At 40.8% G+C, this 20,389-nt stretch overlaps 1 protein-coding gene across 7 annotated transcripts in view; it reads right to left on the bottom strand.

Annotated features, from left to right (window-relative positions):
* RUNX2 (RUNX family transcription factor 2) overlaps positions 1-20,389 on the bottom strand; it is a 225,452-nt gene that overhangs the window by 121,023 nt on the left and 84,040 nt on the right. For all 7 annotated transcript variants that reach the window (XM_072733143.1, XM_072733162.1, XM_072733180.1 and 4 more), the window contains one exon: positions 17,151-17,312. In XM_072733143.1, coding sequence (XP_072589244.1) covers positions 17,151-17,312 — 162 coding nt within the window. The remainder of the gene's footprint in view (positions 1-17,150; positions 17,313-20,389) is intronic.

Raw genomic sequence — 20,389 nt, 5'->3', positions numbered from 1 at the left:
TGTTAGGCATCATTCAAGCAGCCTCGGTTTCCCTGTCCCACATATAAAAATACGTACTTTAAGGTTTTAAGATTTTATTAATATGCACATTCTTAATCTCTAGAATAAAATTCAGATTTAAAATCCCTAGAATAAAATTTGGATTTACAAAAGTAGGAGGGGTACTGTTTCCACTGTTATTTCTGGCAGGAACTTCACTTTATTTTCAGCACTCTGACCTTTATAAAGCATGAACATTGGGTATTTAGTAAGGATTGCTGGTGTTCTGTCCCCCATGTGTCGCCTGGAAAGACCAAAGTGATAAAACTCCCTCCGAGGATGATATCCAGCAGGCTCTATAGCAAAGTCTGTTTCTGATATGGGGAGACTCCTATGACAAAAGCATAGTGAGGAAAGCACATGTGGAACTGAAAGACTTGAGGCTGAGGGTTGACTCTCCTGCTCTTTCACTCTGTGACTTAGGTCAAGTCTCTAAAGGTCTCTGAGCCCTGATTTTCTCCTGGCAAAACAGAAGCTATAGTGGCATCTATACTCCAATAAGCTGTCATGGAGATTAAATGAGATAATGTCTATCAAAGTTCTTTCTCTGTATTTAAAATTCTATCTAGTGGTGCCTGGGTAGTTCAACAGGTTAAGCCTCTGACTCTTGATTTTGGCTTAAGTCATGATCTCAGGGTGGTGGGATCGAGCCCCACATCTGCTCCATGCTCAGGGGGTAGTCTGCTTGAGATTCTCTCTCCCTCTGCCCCTCCTCCATTCTCATGCGAGCGCTCTCTCTCTCTCTCTCTCTCTCTCTCTGAAATAAATGAATCTTTAAAAAATACTATCTAAATATTATCCTTATTAATGCCTGATTTTTACTATCAGTTTTGGACTTAGCTGCAATAGCTGCCCATTTTCCTCAACACTGAATTTATCTGAGAATACATGGTGTCATTGTCTGTAAGCTTTCATTTCTGCCATCAGAAAAGCTACTGTTATGGATGACAGGAGTGTGTCCTGAGTCTTTTCAATTTCCTCGATCTCCGGAGCTCTGGAATTAGTAGAAGTATTCAAGCTTCCCCACAAGGAGGCTTCTTCCCTCCTGATGGTACCTTCAGTTTTTCTCCACATGCTCTGAGCACCTGCCTGAGTCTCCATCTCTCCTCGCTGACCCAGCCTTCAGGCCAGCATCCTCTGGGACAGCAGCCTGACCTGCAATTATAACCCATTTGTCACCTAGCTGTACCGGGCCATGCACCTTCTCACACGCGGTATGATGCTGTGGGGGAATCCACAGCCCTGACTCTCAGAACAATCGGTACAGATCTCATCATTCATCCCTCAGTGCTAGCCCATTTGTTATATATGTATTAGAGCCCTCGTGCCACCTCTATGGGTAATTGAGTTGTACCTCAATGTGAATGGCTCCAATCTGCCTTCTAAATAGCCTAAGTGGTACTGCTTATTTGATTTTTATAAACTATTAGAAAGATCTGTTTCAAACTTTGAACTGGAAGTTCTATTTATAGTTTGAGATGCTACTTTTTTTATTAAAATGTTGGCAGGAAGACCCTTGGGTGAGGTTCACTTTGGTGAAACCGTTTTTCTTTTTTAGGCACCAGGCAACATGGCAAAGATAGAGCAGGGTAAAGCAGTATAGCCATCTACAGGGACCCACCCGGGGCTGGGGCTGGGGCTCTGGAAGTCCAAGGCTGCCACTTGAAATACTAGCTTGGGGAGTCTGCATGGGGCTGAGACATAACCACAGATCTGGCTTTCTAGTCCTAAAGTCCTAGCTTTATCTGGTTACCACTTCTGTGGTGATTTTCAATATGATACTCCTGGGTGGTAGCAAGAAAAGAACAGTACCCAAGGCCTAAACATGAGCATGATCAAACCACCCTTCATCTGAAGAGGAAGGAAATTAATTATATACATTTGTATACTGAGATTCAGAACTCCTGGGCTCCTGAGGAGAAAACACCCCTCTTTCTAATTAGTACAGCACACACTGTCTTTACATTTTAATCCTTTCACAAGTGGCTTTTTTTTCTCTCTCTCTCTCTTCAGTGGCTTGTTACCTGCTGTTTCTCAGTCCAGTTTTGTCTCTACCTTACATTGAGTCTTTGACCTCTATTCTCCATTACTGTCCTATTCTAAAGGGCAAAGCCAGGGAGAAAGGTTAAAACTAGGTTTGACAGCCAACCTCTAACCAAGAATCCCGATCTGTAAAGTTTTCACACAGCCATTGGAATTATTCTGGATTTCCCATCATAAAAGAGGATGATACTCTTTGAATTGTATCTTATTTTGCATCCTACGAGCTTCTAAAACTCAAAATAAATTTTAAGCTGATTAGGTCACTGCTCCCAAGACGCTGATTTTACTGCTTTCCTTCTTTTCTTTAAAAATGGTTATACCGGGCAACCCGCGTGGCTCAGTGGTTTAGTGCCACCTTCAGCCCAGGGCCTGATCCTGGAGACCCGGATGGAGTCCCTACATGGAGCCTGCTTCTCCCTCTGCCTGTGTCTCTGCCTCTCTCTATCTCTCTCTCTCTGTGTGTGTGTGTGTCTCATGAATAAATAAATAAAATCTTAAAAAAAAAATGGTTATAACAGTTTTCAGCATATACCTCTGAACCTTGGGATTCCAGGAAGAAGAGGAAGCCTATGCCCATGGAGAGTAGGACTTTTGTGACTTTTCAAACAGGAAATGTTAAGAAGTGCTCATATCTTCTCAAGATCTTGAGGCTAATTCCTAGAGAAACTAACTGAAGGTTGGGGTGGGGAGGAGATCTCTTTTTAAGGCCCAGAGTTTGGAAAGAATCTGAGATGGGAGTGATAGCTGACTACAACACTTATTCTAATCATCTCAGCTTTTTAAAGCTTCCTCCTCTACCCTTAGTCTGTATTTACAACATTCTACTTAGAACAAGTTCCTCCTCCCTTATCAATTCAAGTTCTTTCCAATTTCAAATATGCCCCCATTTCTCAATCCTCTGGGAAGAAGTGGTTCTGGGTGGTTCCTCCATTCACAGGGAGGGCAAATGCTGATGCCTCACATAGCCCTACTTTGTTCAAATGCAAAATATTAGTTTGCAAGCCTGAGGTAACTAACCACAAACCCCTTGCTCAGGGGTCTCTTCATTTCAGGGCTTTCGCCACACACTTCTCGGTATGAGCACCTGCAGAGGCAGCTCAGTCACACCCATGTGGCGATTTTCATTTCATTCCATCTTAAAAGCAATAAAAGGAACTGGTATGTATAAAGGCTATGAAATATCTAAAAATATACTCCCTAATATTTGAAGAGGGTGAGGGGAACATACCATGCGGGTCGGTCCCCCAAATTAATCTCATCATTGTGCTTCAACTGCACTGAAATCTGTGTTTGCACAGTGCCAAGGAAGGGGAGCTCCTGGAAATAATCAGATTAATGTGTCAATGAAAACAACCAAACCAAGCATTTCAGCTCTCGAAATGGATTTCTGGCCTGAATTTTCCAGGTTGGTGGTTCTGTATTCACCCAATAAATCAAGTAATTCCTGAATTACAGCTTCACTATGGGGTGTATAAACAATGTCTAAAGGTTAGCTAAAATCTTATAAGATATAATATCATTCTTTTTAAAGCAGACTGACGATTGGGGGAAAGCACTGCTAAAACGTTTTGATGACTGAGGGAAAATACTTGCGCCAGTCCAGAGCGTCCCCGTCCCCACTGCTTTCAGGCAAGTAGGAGCCACCATCCTCCTACCAGGGTGACTACCACAGCCTCCCCGACACACTCTTGCTTCCTCTCTCATCCTCTTACACAATTATCCCCCAAACAGCCAGAGAGGGACCTTCTGAAACTAGCAATCCATTGATATCACGACTTTGCTTAAAATCTGTCCATGGCTTCTCACTACATGGACCAGGAAACCCAAACTTCTGCTCCTGAGCAGCAGAGGCCAGGCATTCCCTGGAGCAGCGATCTCTCTGACTCCACCTCATTTTCTACACACTCCAAAACACAGCCATTCCTCTTCCCACTCCAGGGCCTTTGCACCAGCCTTCCCTGCTGCCTGCAATGAGCTTCACAGGGCTGACTCTTTCTTGTAAATTTAGATTTCAGCTTCCTCATAACATCACCCTATTTTGCTTTCCTCACAGTACATAGCCCTAGATAATACTTTCTTATTCGGTTGCCTACTTTTACCCCTTTACAGCTAACATTTATTACCAGGTATTATTCCAAGAGCTTTACATACTTAATTCTTTTGTCCTCATAATGACCTTTTGAGGTTGGCGGTATTATTATTATTAGCCCATTTCACAGATGAAGAAATTGTGGTACAGACAAGCTAAGTAAAATTCCCAAGATCACATAGCAAGTGAGTCAAAAAGCCTAGATTTAAACCCAGAAGAGTCTGGCTCCAAAGACTGATTGTTTAAATCACTACATCATATGCCCCAGAAAAAGCTCCCTGAGCTTTTCTTACTCACCATTGTACCTCCGGTGACTAGAACAGAGTCAATTAATGAGTATATTTAATGTCAACAATAATTTGTATTAATAAAGACATTTATCATGTGGTCTAAAATACTATGATAGCAATGTTTCACTAAAAGGAACTTTATTATAATTGTTTTATGAATTATAAATGAATTATAAATGAATAATTCCATTTATTCTGTTATTAATAGAATTCACCTGTTCTTTTGTTGTTATAACCTTTAACTTACAAGATTCTCAACTCTCCCAGAAGATAAATTAGTCTTTATTATAGCCATTCTCAGATAGAGTGTACAATAGATAAGTTACATAAAACCATGCTAGGGTATGTAAAATGTCAATAAAACAAAGGTTTTTCTTCCTTTTAATAAAGCCGTGGTTTCAAACTGCCTGCAGACTTGGACAAACATGCACATATATTATGCTTCACCTTGAACAGAAGTTTGGCTGTGGTCAAGTGTCAAGATCTGAAAGTACAGATTTTTGCCACCAATTAACCTGATCCTAGATTGCTCCTTATCCGAATCAACTGAAGCACATAACAAAGCGATTCTTGACATCTATAGTAGGTCTCCTTACGAATTTAATTAAGAAATCAAATACTATGCTAGCCTTTATTTTTATTATGGGTGGTGATATTTAGATTTCTGTGTGCTGGTCACTCAATGTTTCTGAGAGAAACAAGCCTTATTTAGCAACCTAGCCATTCAAAATGATGGACCTTGGAGAAGATCTAGCCCAATTTATTTCACACATAAGGAACCTAAGGCCCATAGAAGTTAAGTGAGCTTCTCAAGAACTCAGAAGCTCATCTAAAAATAGATCGCAGGTTCCTCAATTCCCAGCCAAGTGCTGTTTCTAGCATGCTGCCGACGAGGCTGTGAGTCTTTAATCACTGTGCTGCATGCCTGTGCCTTAGAAGGAACATTCTTCTAATAAACCAAAACAATGCAACACCATTTTATTGAGCAACTACTATTTCATTGGTGTTAGGTTCAATTGTCTTTGGGGATGCAGGTCCCAATTTAAATGCTTCAATCATTTGCTCAGTTGAACAGGTCACCTGAGTAAGTTTTAATAACCCTTAACCCTTCAAAGGTTAATCCAACTATATTAAGTTAATCCAACTATTCATCCAACTATATCAATAATCCACCAAACATCAATGATCTAAATGCACCATTTAAGATGGAGATTGTTAAAATGGATCAAAAAACAGGACCCAACTGTATGTTACCTACAGGAAACCCACTTGAAATATAAATGCACACAGAGATCACATAGAGCAACAGGAACTTGCATTCATGGCTGTTTGGAATGCAACATGGCACAGCCACTTTCGGAAACAGTTTGGCAGTTTCTTACAAAGGTAAATATACTCTTACCATGTGACCCAGCAATTGCACTCCACAGCATTTACCCAGAGAAGTTGAAAAGTTATGTCCACATAAAACGTACACACAGATGTTTATAGGTTCTAAGGTACTCACGCTATCCATGAAGTGCTACAGTGTTACTGAAGGTAGACTTGGGAGTAGTGGTAAATATATATTGCAAATCTGGGGAACCACTAAAAGAAGGTAAAAAGGGAAGTATAACTCAATGACAGGATAAGAACAGAGGGAAAGTAGAATCACATAAAATGTTCAACTAAAACCATGAAAGGAGGAAAAAGAGTGGAAGACAAACAATGAAAAGAAGATAAGGAACAGGGGCAATAAATAAAAAACAGTAACGAATATGGTAGATATTAATCCAACTATATCAATAGCTACTCTGAATGTCAATGGTCTAAAATGTGCCTTTTAAAAGACAGAGATTGTCAGAGTGAAACAAAAACCAAGACCTAACCAATGCTTCAAAGGTACAATACCTGTAACACCTACCAACTTCTAAGGTCAAAAAAAAAACACAAAAAAACCCTCAACTTTCTCTGTGAACTGTCCAGAGGGCCAAACTCTTTCCTTTTTGGAATCTTTCAGGTCAACTCTCCACTGTACGTTTAAGCAACACTGACACTGTATTGTTTTCCTCCCGTGTAGTTGGCGAATTTGTGGGTTTGTTGTTGTTTTTTTTTTAATGATGAGTACCACAACTCTATTATCAGACTTTTTCCTCTTTTCCAAGTCTGTTTTTATTTCCTTGGTGGTTTTTATTTAGAAAGGGTTCTTCTTAATTAGGTATGGATTTATTGTAACCACATCAATGGGTTTATTATTGATTTATCGTGAATCACTGCTCTCCTTGGCACAGAGTGGAGTGTTTATAACCATCATTATATTTGTTATTATTATTCCATTAACTATAGCATTATTACTAATTACAACAGGGAGCTGGAATGGTGACCATTTTGATTAGAGAGAGAGCGGTAAACTCTGGATATAGGAACATCCATCTTGTTCCAGTCTACTATGCTGGACTGTATTTCTAAGTTTATCACTTAAAGCCAAAGTGTCTCTGGAAAAGATGACACCTTCCTGGAAAAGATGACACCTCTGAGATATTCAGGGACACTGGTGCCTGAGAAGCATTTTATTTACGTGACTTTCATGGATTTGAGATTCGTGAATTTCTTGAGAGTCACATTAAAAAAAAAAAATTAGACGTATAGTCAAATGGGATCCTAGGTTTGCCTCAAACCAAGTCTCTTAAATTCTGTTAAATACCCAATTTAATAATATATGCCTTCCTATACATTTTTTTAGAAAACAATCCAAAAAGGAGTCTGAACAGGACTTTGAACTGTTGAAAATAAAATGTCCAAAAATGACTTTGAATAATTCAAATTAAAGTGCTGTTATTTGTATCTTATCATATAGGATTTTAATTATATGGAAACTGTTTACTTGTTCAGTTACCTCTTTCAATTATATTTTTCCTCTTTCCTTTACAACTATTTCTATGTATTAACAGATCTAAAAGCAAACTTAAAATAATCATCAGTGTCTCTTTCCCCTACCAGCAGAGACAATTAATATTTCCTGAGAAATCGATGCTCATTAAAGTAACAAAATAATACAAAAACACAGAGGGTTTCAAAGAGTCCTGTTTTTCCAGAAAAATGTTAAAGTAGTAGCTGGCTGATACTAACATCTCAAATAATAGGCCTATCAAGAATATTTGTATGTATATTCACTTTAAATGTACTGAACTGGTGATACATGCATATATGCATATATATGTAATGGCATAGAGCTAACAGTGTTGCTTCACTATAAAAGAGATAGTAAAAAATTCTATCATGTAAATATGCAATATGAAATTAAGCAAATGGCAATCGTCATTAGTCTCCTGTACAGCCCCACTTCTAGATGTGTTAGCAATTCCTAACAATATTTCCAGCATAAGGGACCCAAAAGCAGGCAGCACTATTGGATAGATTTTTCTGTCGTGAAGCAAGTACTTCCCATGAGCATCTACTTACAGAGCATAAAACTAGGACTCAGAGACACTGCAGAGGGTTAGTAGGCTAGTCCTTGGCCCAAGGGAACTTTCCATCTAGGTGGGAAAAGACAAGGTTTTCTCTATGTTCTTGTCCTATCTTAAGAAACATTATGAAACCACACATGCCAACAAGTGGAACTTTTGTTTTGCAGTCGAAAATATAATTGTTGAAGTAACTCAGAATAAAAGTATAATCTAGCAGAATGGAGCTGATTTTAATTTCCTAAGGAGAAGGCTTTAAGTTGCTTGGGCAGGAGGGCAAGAGATCACTTCTCACTAACATTCTGAGCATTGTTTGTACATTCCAGCATCTACACGTCTGGCATCACAGGGTAACTGTGTCATATTTGCTTATGTCCTCTCCTAAGTAACACTGAAAGCTTCCTGAAGGCACAGATGAGATCTTCGATTTTGGTTTTTGTTTGTTGCCTGCCTATACACATTATAATTATGTACCAAGTAGTTGCTGAGCTGACTTGATATGATTGAAGTAAGCTAAGAAAAGACTTCCCAGGTAGGAGGGAATGCAAGAGGCTACTACTATATTGGATGAGGCTATAAAACTCTAAGAAGTTCCTGACAGGCAGGAACTATTACTTGAAGTAAATAAGATAAAACCAAATGGGAATAACTATAAATGATCATACTTGGATCTGAAAAAATAACTGTAAAAGTGAAAAAAAATTCAGCTTGCCAGAAAATGGCAAACATGAGGAGACAGAGTGTAGTATGGTCACCAGAGCACTAAAGCCACCACAGTCTCCTCTAACAGAGGCCAAGAATACGGGAGTTTGGTTCTGGGCACCAGGCGTGAAGAGGTATACTAACAAACCGTGGTGTGCTAGGAGACCATGGACCCAGAGACCACGGACCCGGACAGGGAGTGGCAGGAAGCCCTATCATACAGCAAGGGTTTAAAAGAGCAGAGAGGATTGGGGAGAACAAGGAACGTTCAGTGTGGAGAAGGTAAGATGGTCAAAAATGTCAAAACCAGAGCCTTTCCTTTGTTTTAGAGGCATCGTTTTGCTTCCATTTACAGCTTAGTTAATATAATTTCTATTATTTTCCCAAAAAAAGACTTTGACACTTTATTACATGATGGCTATAATTAATGTCAGACCCTAAATTAGAAATCAAAAATTCTATTTGATCATTTGGTTTCAAGCTGGAACTAAAGTATGTTTTGGCATTATTACCAACTGTTAGCAAGTTCTGGAAACAGATGCAGTCTTGCTATGTGTTCTAAATATGAAACACATTGCAGAGAGGCTCGGAGATAAAAATATATACTGCTTATGCACACTCATACTGTGCTATTTCCTGTCCTTATCAGCAATCAAAGTTCCTCCTGTTTTGTCCTTTCTTTGTTGTTCCAGGTGAATAAAATCATCTCTCTCCTTTTTCCTTTTCTTCTCCCCTTTTCTTCTACATGCCTACCGTCTTCTATTTTCCTACCTCCTCTCCCACTGAGAGTTGTCTCATTAAGGATTTACTGAGCACATGCTACATGCCCCAAACCATGCTCGGTTATAAGAATTCAAGACTATGCACGAAGCAGTCACCGTGCTTGAGAAGCTTACCTCCGGTAGAAGGTGAAAGGCGTGCAAGCAAAGGAAGGTATACATCACATGGGAGGTGCATCCGAAGCACAGAGGTGAGAAATGGATGGGCGTAGACAGAGTAATAAACTCTGAGGAAACTGGTGGTTGGGGAAGGGATTCCTTTTGGGAAAGAGGTAGCTGAGATGGATGGACAGGGCCTGAGCCAGCAATGTGGCAAAAAGAGCTGGCAGCTGGCATGGAAGTGGGAAGTGTGCTTACAGAACGCCAGGCATCCTTAGGGAAAAGGAGCATCCTTTACCTGGGAGGGCAGCGAAGTGGCCAGATAAATGGGCTGTTATTTTTAAGCTGGGTCTGTTCTGTACTTGAACTGATAAGCATCATCACCTAAATGTACTGTTTAGTAAGCGGTCTACGGACAAAACCAAAGAAAAATATTTATTAAAAAATGGACCAAAAGTACGGAAAACCGTGATCTGGGCCATTTTTGGTGACAACTGCTGTGACAGAGGAAGTGTTTCCCCAGGAAGGAATGCATGAAATGCTTTCTTAAAAAGAAGGTATCATTGACAGAGTCAGTGACAAAAGGAAATGGGTGGTGGGGGTGGGGGGTATTCCCACGCCCAGGGAGAGCAGCTTTGATGTTTTAAAAAATAACATCCTTACAATAGAACAGTACCCAGTGGTAAAAAGAAGTGAGCTACCAAGTCATGGAACGATATAGAGGGACCTTAAATGCACATGGCAAAGTAAGGGAGAGAAACCGGGCTGAAAAGGCTACAGACTGATTCTGATTATACAACATTCTGAAAAAGGCAAAACTATCGAGAGAGGTAAAAGATCACAGCCTGGGGCTATGGGGGCAGGTGGAGAGGGACAGACAGGTAGAGTCCAGGGGATTTTTAGGGCAACAAAATTATTGTGAAGGACTCTGTAGTGGTGGATACTTGGCATTATGTATTTGACAAAACTCAGAGAAGTGCACAACACTGACAGTGAATGCTCACATAAACTATGGACTTCAGTTAGGAATAATATATCAATATATTGGTTCATCAAATATACCAAATGTACCACACAAATGCAAGAAGTGAATAATAAGACAAAATGCCAGGCAAGTAGGGTGGGGGGGTGGGGGGGCTAAGATCCCAGCTCTACTTAATGCTCAATTTTTCTGTAAATCTAGAACTTCTCTATAAACTTTTAAATAAAACTCCTCTAAAAAAAATGAAGTATCAATTTAAAAACATATATATATAAACAGAGGATCTTTCTACCATTTTGAAGCCAATGACTCAGTAGTTTCTCCACCAGCATTTATCAGATAAGGCAAACTTTGTTAGAAGTCCTAAGAGCAACAAACCCCTGGGCAGAGATCATCTCGCTCCTTGCACAAAATTCTGACACATGCTGATGGGCACTTCTGAGTAATTTGTTCCCATTGGCCCACACAGGCACAAGGAATGAACGGACACACACAGCTGAGGACAGTGCACAGAATCTTCAATGACAATGAAACTAAAACTCAGGTTCCCTTAGTCAAACTGCCTCCACCCTCTTCTTTGTGAACCACAGAAGCCACCGTGTCATTAAAAAATTAAACTTTAATAACTTTTAGTGAGGCGAGGCTCAAACTCCTAAGTTTTCTCCTACGAAAAGAAAGGCATTGTAGCAAATCTTTCAGCAAAATCTGTAGCCATGTCCTTGTCATCCTTGCATACGCATGAGCCCCTTCATTACTCAATCTTTTCTTCACATGTGGGTGGTCGTACATGTATCAAAAAACAAATGTTCACGAACATAGCTGACAAGAACCACGTGTAAAATCAGAGTCAGGCCACATACGCAGGTTCACGCTGAGCTTCCGTACCTCCCGTCTAACTACAAGTAACAGTAAATATCACACAGCCGAGTTCAGTCAGTCCTGTGAATCAGGCCAACTACCCCCACCGATCTAGTCGGAATGGAAACCACTTCCTGGGTCCTCGGCATCAGTAACTCAAAACTCATAGTACGCCGAGGTCCAGGTACGCCCTGAACTTGGGACACCCACCTCCTACTCCCCAGCAATATGATAAAAACATCATCTGTTCATGTCAGTAGAGAGCCTATCTTTAGAGAAAGCAAGATGAATTTAACGTATAGAATGCCAAAATAACCCAACCAATCACAGCCGAGATAACACAGAGACGACTACTTAACAACATTCAACTGGGAACACAGGGCTTGCCTTTGTTTAGGGTCTATTAAATTTAATAACTTCCCCCTCTGTGGCTTTAAACAGAGAACTTCTTCAAAATAAGAGTGGCTCCTATTAAACTTAATTACTTGCCCGTGGCTGCTGTGGCAGAGGTGTGTCTACCAAACAGGTGGCTCTTAATAAAGGAATGGTTCTGTAGTAAAAAGTAGATGTTCTAGTGTTTTATTATGGTTGCTTTAACTTTCTGGTTTATTAGTATTAATTGCTGGAGCTTTCCTTTTAACCTCTCTTAAGGCGTCACTCCCTCCTGTGAGTTAAGAGTGGCCCTGTGAAAATAAATGTCCACATATACTTGGCACATTATTGAAGCTGCTGGTTTCAAAACCGGACTCAGGGGACTTGATAGAAACTCGGTTATAAGGGACGTTTAAAAATGAACTGCATCAAACACAGCTGGGGTTGAAATCACACGAAACAACCCCTCCCGATAGGCCTTGAATGATCAAATGGGGTTTTTCCACTGACACTTTCTAGATTTTGTGGTAGTAGTAAAATAATGTTTAGTAACTTTATTTATTAGACTAACGCCTATTCTGCTGACCTTTGGAAATATTATAGTTTAGGGACTAAGAGTCATAAAAACAGAGACATCTTTAATAGTCCTGTGCAGTTGATTAAGTGGAATTTTTTGATATTTAAATATTTTGCAAGAAGAAATTCAAGACCATTTGCTGAAACAAACAAAAACAAAACATGTAACCTTCAAAAAGATTACAATTCTTAACTCTGTCTCACATGAAAAAAAAAGTCCTACAAATGTAGAAAAAAATCATCCATACAACCTGCATTGGCCTCTCTCAGAGTAACAAAAGGCAGACAACATATATGACCCTACTCTTATGTCTCTAACTCACGGATTTTACCTAAGAGACCTCCTGAAAGCATCAGAGAGGTCCATGGGCACAGTGACCAAGACCCCAGAAAAAGGACTATATGAATCCCTTCCATTTCATCTATGCTGAAGAGCGCTACAGACTTAGGTCAATCTAAGCCAATTTACTCAGATGGGTGGGGCAGGCAAGGAGTCATCTGCAGTGAATAGACTTCTGTAGGGTCCCCTCCTTCAAGCTCATACTCTGACCCAAAAGTCAAAGAATCAAACTCAAGAAACAGTTGTTTCTTTTCATACGGGGTAATTACATAAAATACATTTTGAAAGTCTGTAATTATTCACTCGCCTAGTATTTTGTAATGACCTGCAGAAAAGTCATTATAAGCTTTGTGCCAAGCCTCAGGAGGGCTTTGAACATCTAAAATGCCATGGCTGATAACACGATTACCACGATAAAGACATACAATGGTCTGGGTTGTTGTCAGGCTTACTTGTTGTCCTGCCTTGCCACACCTTGCTCTTTGATAGAATCAGTGAGAAACAATTTTGACTACCTCCATATAGTGAATGTTTAGGATCCTTTAAGATGAAATGAGATAATGTATAAGATCCCTCAGGAATGGAGGATGCTACTTCAATACGGATTGTTATGTGATAAGCCACATTCATCATAATAAATAGGGGAGGAGAGGAAAACCAGTCCCCAGGGCTTCTGATAAGAAGCATTTGATTTTTCTAATTCAGCTGCACAGGAACTAAACCTTGTTACAATAAAGGAAGCCCTACTGATCAATTACATGACAATAATTTATTGTTTAGTCATAAACCTATGACTGTTGTTATTGTTTTTGTTATAATATCGAAGGCGGTTTAAGGTTAAGGAAATATTTCCTGAATCTTGGTATTGTGCCTGTGAACTCCAAGACATCTGGTGTGGCATCTTTACCTGCAGTAAAGTAGGGAGTGTGGGTAACATACCTTTCAATCATCTTTAGTTAGACCTCACTTCCATGAGTGCCATGGCAGGGACAACACACTACAGCATCACTGTCTTTATTGTAATCCATTAAGGTCTGGCATTTGCAGCCACACTGGAAAAATTACTCAGCAGGAATGCCAAAACAGGAAGTTGTACGATTGGATTTTCTGAAGATCTTTAAGTATATTACATGTTGGTCTTTCTTTGGGATGGTCTTTTCGGATGAACTGGAGTATCTTTAGGAACAGTACTTTCTGAAAGATCTCTCTGGTTGCTCTTATTCCTATGATCCCTTGGAAAAGAATAGGATCATGCTATTTTCCAATGTTATAACGAAATAGTTATTTTCTCTTACTGACCTTTTATGGATGGTTCCCAAGTGCTTTTAGCTCTGTAAACATTCATTCTAAATCTATACAATAATAATAATAAAACATTGAGTACTTCTCTGTGCTAGGCACTGTGTGCAGTACTTTATGAATGCCATTTGAGTATTAACTCATTTAAATATTTAAATATTTCAAGAGGTTTTTTTTGTTGTTGTTTTAAATATATTCTGTGGTGGATCCATTTTACAAAGCAAATAATCCCCTTTAAGAGTTCAGATTTTTTGCCTACTTGACTCATTTAAGCTAGGGCTTGCTTGCAAATTATATACAGATAGGCAATTTTTACAAAACAACTTTTACTTCATAATATCAGCTACAATCTGTGGAGCACATAGTGAGTGTGTGGTGTGTTGGCAGCACTTTACATAAAGCATCCCACTGGTTCCTCACAATAACCCTAGGAGATTAATATTATATCCCTATTTTATAAATAAGAAAGCTAAGTTTCAGAGAAGTAAGAAACTTGCCTGTTGTGTGCATGAGCTGGGATTCGAATCTGGATCTGAACCTCCAGTTCTCCCATACAAGTAAGGACTTCTTTCTCACCCATGATCATATGAGAGTATTTTTGTTTCCCCTTCATATAAGGAGATGAGAACTGAGTTCTCTACACAAAAGCATGAACTGCTCTGGAAAGCTTCTCAAAAAACGAACACAGGTCTGCCCTAGAGATGGAGATGAAGTTTAATGTTTAGGTTATCCTAAACATTATGGAGAGAAAGCATCCTTGACCCTAGGGATGGCTTTAGATATTGGAGGGGGCGGGGGTGGATAAGACAGAAACTATGCACTGGGGCACCTGGGAAGCCAAGTTCAAGGAAGGTCCCTAGGACCGGCCCCCAAAGAAGTGAAAGCGGCACTCACTCCAGCCAACTTGATCCCCAAGCCCACCGGGCGGCACTCTGGGGTGTGGACTCGGCCCCACACCCAAGAGGAAGGCCAGGTAAATCAGAGTTCCTCCAGTTCCCTGACAGTCCACATCTAGTTCTTTCTTCCTGTTTCCCCACATGCTGACAAGAGGGATTTTCTGTTCTCTTCCCTTTGATGTTTACACAGAACCTCCCACCCTGGCACCATGTTACTTTGCCAGGAACAACTCATAGAAATGAGGAAAAAACTGGACTGAACTCAGTTTTAAACTAGTTTAGAGCAGAGGCTCGTTCCTACCGTTGGCCTCCGATCAATATATGGCTGGACAATTAACCTGTTTCTGCTCCTACTGCCTCTTCTATGAAACAGGAGTTATGTTGTATTCATTTATGGAAAGGTTTTAAATAATTATCAGTGAATGGACTCAAGGTAACCTATTCTATATTATATGTGTAAAAGATTAATAACAGTGACTAGTCATTTATGGGGAATGTTTTCAGTGTTCTTTGCAATGGTTTTCAATGGTTTTCCCACTGAATTTTATGTGAATGCACCTGGGTGAGAAAACGTGGTAGGTAAGTGTCCCTATAGCTATGATCACTCCCTGAGGTTTGTTCCTCTAGGTACTGCCAGAGGACAAACAGCAAAATCTTCTTCAGCCACAGAGGGTTGTACAGATGGAAGCCCCAGAGGACCCTAAACAGAAGCAAGTTTGCACAAATCTGTCCTGGCAAAGTGTCATTTTGGCCCTATGTGAAACAAAACAGACTCAGTATAAAACACAGAAGGAATGACCAGAACTAATTCAACACCATCCAGCACTGTGCCTTTGATCCCACATCAGCCCTCATTCTCCACCACCCCCACCCAGGCCTTACTCATCCCTTCTCGTGTCTTTAACTGATGGTTGCCTAAAGGAGGTAGTAATTCCTGTCAAGGAAAATGATAATTAAAATTCTATCCTCTGCACAATCCCCCCCAATACATACCATGTGATTCAAAAAAATAATACTCACAGTCAAAATGGAAAGTCAACATGGTTTTCCAAAGAATCTCGTGGTTCTCCCTCCACCCCTCTTCTTTCCCTACTCACCCCTGCGGGAGTCCATCTGCTGTAGAAAATGTGAAGGCACTAGGACCAGAGAGCCCCTTCCTGCCATTCGCTTGAGAAACAAAGCCTTCCCTCCTCCCAAGCGGAAAGAAATAAAGGAGTCTGAACTAATCAAAACCTGCAAGCCTGCTGGTGGAGCTTCAGCTTGTCAGTGATGCGACTCAGTGGAGTGAGTAGAGGCTTCGAGCTTTGCAGAAGATGAGACAGGGAGAGAAACAGAGACAGAAACACAAAGAGAAAGAAAGAAAGGCATTAACCTGGCCAGGAGTCAAACAGGTGCAGAGAGCGCGACCGCTGAGAAGAGTGTCTGACACGTGAGAGGAGCCTACTGTGTGTGCCTCAGTGGGTTTACTGGTTTATCTATGGGGGCCGTGCTCCGGTGTGTGTGTCAGGGCTGCACTGAGAGATTTTCTTCCTTATCCACGGGACTCACATGGGTGGCCGAGAGCCCTGAACTGTTCTCCACTTGCCAGTGTGAAGCCTGTGTACGCTCTCTGGCTCTCTCTATGATGAATTCTCTCCACGACAGAGAGAGGAAGCCGCATTGTTCACCACATGCGCCTCCACCATGAGCCACAGGTTTCTGCAGGGCCTGTGGAATAACAGATGTGTGCGCACCGGGGCTGCCAGGGCGAGGGCGGGCACTTTGTGCAGAGGCTGCGGCAGTCTGGGACTGGCCACTCACAGGCCACACGGGGCCTTTTAAGATCCTTCCAGGCCTCACCACACTTAAAATGACTAGCTTCTGATAAGGATCTGAAGTTTGCAGGTGTTCTCTCTCAGAACAAGTCAGCTTGGACGTGTGGGACTTAAGAGGCTCCAGAAATGGAAGGCCGTGCCATCAGTCCGTGATCTGGCTTACAGGCGGAGGTGGAGAAGAGAGAGGAACGCAAGCAGAGGAAGGCCTGGCCTAAGACCCTCAGGAGAAGGCCCCGGTGGAGACCGCACCCACCGAAGGGGACACAATTCAGCAGAATGAAAGCTCGGTGGCATTGACTGTCGTCTTAAGGAAATGATGCCAGCTCTGGCAGGTTTTCAGTCTTTTCATTTAAAAGGTTCAAGTACTTGATAACCTCGTAATCCAGAGGACCCGGTTTGCCAGCTGTCATCCCCTTGCCCACACGTCTCTGATAGAGTTACCGTGAACCTTGGCCCACCCTACAACCCCAGCACCCCCCTCCCCGCCCCCAGCACGGGAGTGGGTCTGTAGTTAAAGTATGGTCTTTACCTGAAATGCGCCTGGGCACGTCGGTGATGGCAGGAAGCCCCGTGCCCCGCGTGGAAGACAGCGGGGTGGTGGAGTGAATGGACGGGGATGTCATCTGGCTCAGGTAGGACGGGTAAGACTGGTCATAAGACCACGGCGGGGAAGACTGTGCCTGTCTGGGGTCTGGGAAAAAGAAGAAACATCTTTAGAGTACTGGCCACTTAGAACATGCAGCCCAAAACTGAGAGGGGATAAATCAAGAGAAAAAGGAGGATCCATAAGGACTACTGACTTCCTGTGGCCCCACCCACTCAGGCCCTGGATGGCACAAACCTTCCTAGACTTCCAGGCTGGATGAGTGTGACAACATGGGCCATGCAAAAGGACTATTTCTCTCTCACACATAAGGATTTCTATTTAGAAAGTCTAACGGCCATTTAAAAAACAATCTGCTCCAGTTATCTTTACAAAGTTGAATTCTATTTATTTTGTGTATCTTCTCATCTTACTTCAATGAACACGTTACTCTCAACTTTTTTTTTAAGTTAGAATTTCTTTGAACAATCAACTTGCTTAAAGAAGAGGTAGACTGTACTTTTTCCCTGTTGCGTATCCAGCTACTATCTTTCAGATGTGCTTTTTGGTTTATAAAGTACATGATTCCATGATTTCACTTTCTTTCCAGGGAGGTCAATGGATGGCACTTTCTACCAGCAGGGTTAGGAGGTTGAGGGTAGAGATGAGAACAGAGGTAGCAGCATGTGAGAAGAACACGGAGGAGGGCAGCCAGTTTTAGGATTCTCATGTTAAAGCTACCCCAGAAAATAACTTTTAAGAAAGAGACAAACTTAATTTCAAAGTCAACTGCCATTAAGAACTGAAAAGCTTCAGGGCTCCCAGGTGTCTCCATTGGTTAAGGGTCTGACTCTTGATTTCCACTCAGGTCTTGATCTCAGGGTTGTGAGAGCCAGCCCTGTTTCAGGCTCTGCATCGAGTGGTAGTCTGCTTAAGACTCTCTCCCTCTCTCGCTGCACTTCCCCCACCCCTTCTCTCTCTTAAAAAAAAAAAAAAAGCTTTATCACCATCCAGTTTCAATGTTAAGCATATGAGTTTCTGACAGTAAGAAAACAACCCAAAACAGAAAAGCAGGGATATGTCTTTAATCCTATTGGAATCTGGTTTAAAGATGCCACATGTTTGAAATACAGCCTAGTGTTACCTACAGTCACTGTAATAATAAAAATAATGGGCAGCCAACTTGTTAGGGTTAAGTGCTGAGCATTAACAGTATCTTTTGATGTATCTCTATGGGGTTTCCTGGAGGCACAAGCTCAAAGCCAGTTACATTTATCAAAAGGGCTTCAGTCTACAGAAGAAGAAAAAAGTAAATTTGCTCTATATTTCCAGTGTATATTTCAAACTGTTTTGTTCTTCTCAGAGGGCTAATCAAACAGAATCATAAGCAAATTTCTCTTAACTTTCTTTTTGCTAATTCTAAAATGTTTTGCTAAGTTTTAAAAATTTGAATACACTGGGCTGTTCACAAGACAACATTGTATATTAGAATATTCAGGGACTTTTGAATGTGCAGAATTAGATTCAAATTCTGAGGCTTCTAGTTTCTAGCTGTGTGATCTTCAGTTAATTACTCAGCAACTCTGAGCCATCTCTAAAGAAGTGGGGGTAATTATCTCTGAATCACAGGGATGTGAGAATTACATTAGAAAACCACGAAGAGAGGACCAGCACAAAGAGGCACTCACTAAGTACTAATACTTGTCAAGAAAGAAAAGAAAAGAAAAGAAAAGAAAAGAAAAGAAGAGAAGAGAAGAGAAGAGAAGAGAAGAGAAGAGAAGAGAAGAGAAAAGAAAAGAAAAAAAGGAAAAGGAAAGGAAAAGGAAAAGGAAAACGAAAAGGAAAAGGAAAAGGAAAACGAAAAGGAAAAGGAAAAGGAAAAGAAAAGAAAACTCTTGGTGACACAGGGCGGTCCCCAGTTAAAACACACCTGAATTGGCACTAATACATTTGGAGCACATTTAAAATTATTTCCCTAACACCTATTAGCCTCTAAAAATGACAAGCTTAATTTTTTAAAATGATCAGTATGTTTGAATAGTCAATGCAGGCTTATCACTAAAAATAAAAATGATTACAAGACACGGGTTATTTCTGAAGTGATTCCTCTTTTAAAGCCTCTTGGTTTTTCCATACAATCAAAGCCAGTTAGTTTCAGCTATTTCTTGTTTATTTGTTCAATTCAGAAACAATATATTTAAAGGCTAAGTAGAACAATACTGAATCAAAATAATTAAATACATCTGAATATTTATCTGATGTTTACTGTATCAACAGATACATAGGAAAATTCCATCCAATTCAATGTCAGGGAACATTTACGGGAGTTTGTGATTTGAATAAAAGTACAGTACTGTAAATGGTTAACATACACTTTTCTTTCAGAAACCTAAAGAGGACTTGGTCTTTAAAGTAACGAATTTTTGTGCTGTAAAATGTTCAAGGCTGAGACTGTAGAGATGGGCAACATTTCAAATCAGAGTCAGTGGTCCTTGTTACATATATGACATACTTCCTTATTTTAACGTAATTCATTACATTTCAGAGAAATGTAGATGATCTTCAGATGGGAAAAGATGCATTCCGTCCAGCCCTAGAAGCAATCTCACAAAGTCAAGAACCTCTCTCAAGCCACATTTCAACAGACAAAAAGGACAAGAATCACACAGATAAATGAGCAGGGCCCACAGGACTCAGATGTGGATCTGAACTCTAATCTGACTTTACTGGATGACTTCCGGAGCAAGCAGTCTAACCTGTGTGTCTATTCCTCTACTATCATATGCTGTTAGCAATAGTACAGGGCTCCCTGCCTAAAAATGGGAAAAAATACAAAGAAATGTAAAGAATGACTAAAATGATTAATGTTTAAACATATCAGAGAGGAATCAGGGAACTTAATTTGGGCCGCATTTCGGTTCTCCCTTGTGTGGAGGGGCAGCCTGGTCCAGAGGGTAATAAGTGGGCTTTCCAGCAAAAGGGTTAAGCGTTGGAACCCTAGCAGCTCTGCTATTTATAAGCTTCATGGCCTTGGCTATGTTAGGGAACTCCTTGAATCTTAGTTTCCTCATCTGGAAATGAGTGAGTGTAACATGATAAAGTGAATATTGTGAAATGGTCATGGGCACTGGCTGGGCAGCCCAGACCCTAACTGTGCTGAGCAGTCCAGGCCATCACTGCAGTGA

The sequence above is a fragment of the Vulpes vulpes genome, chromosome 1 (assembly GCF_048418805.1).
Source record: "Vulpes vulpes isolate BD-2025 chromosome 1, VulVul3, whole genome shotgun sequence".
NCBI classification, from domain to species: Eukaryota; Metazoa; Chordata; class Mammalia; order Carnivora; family Canidae; genus Vulpes; species Vulpes vulpes.
This window is presented reverse-complemented; position numbering and strand designations above follow the sequence as displayed.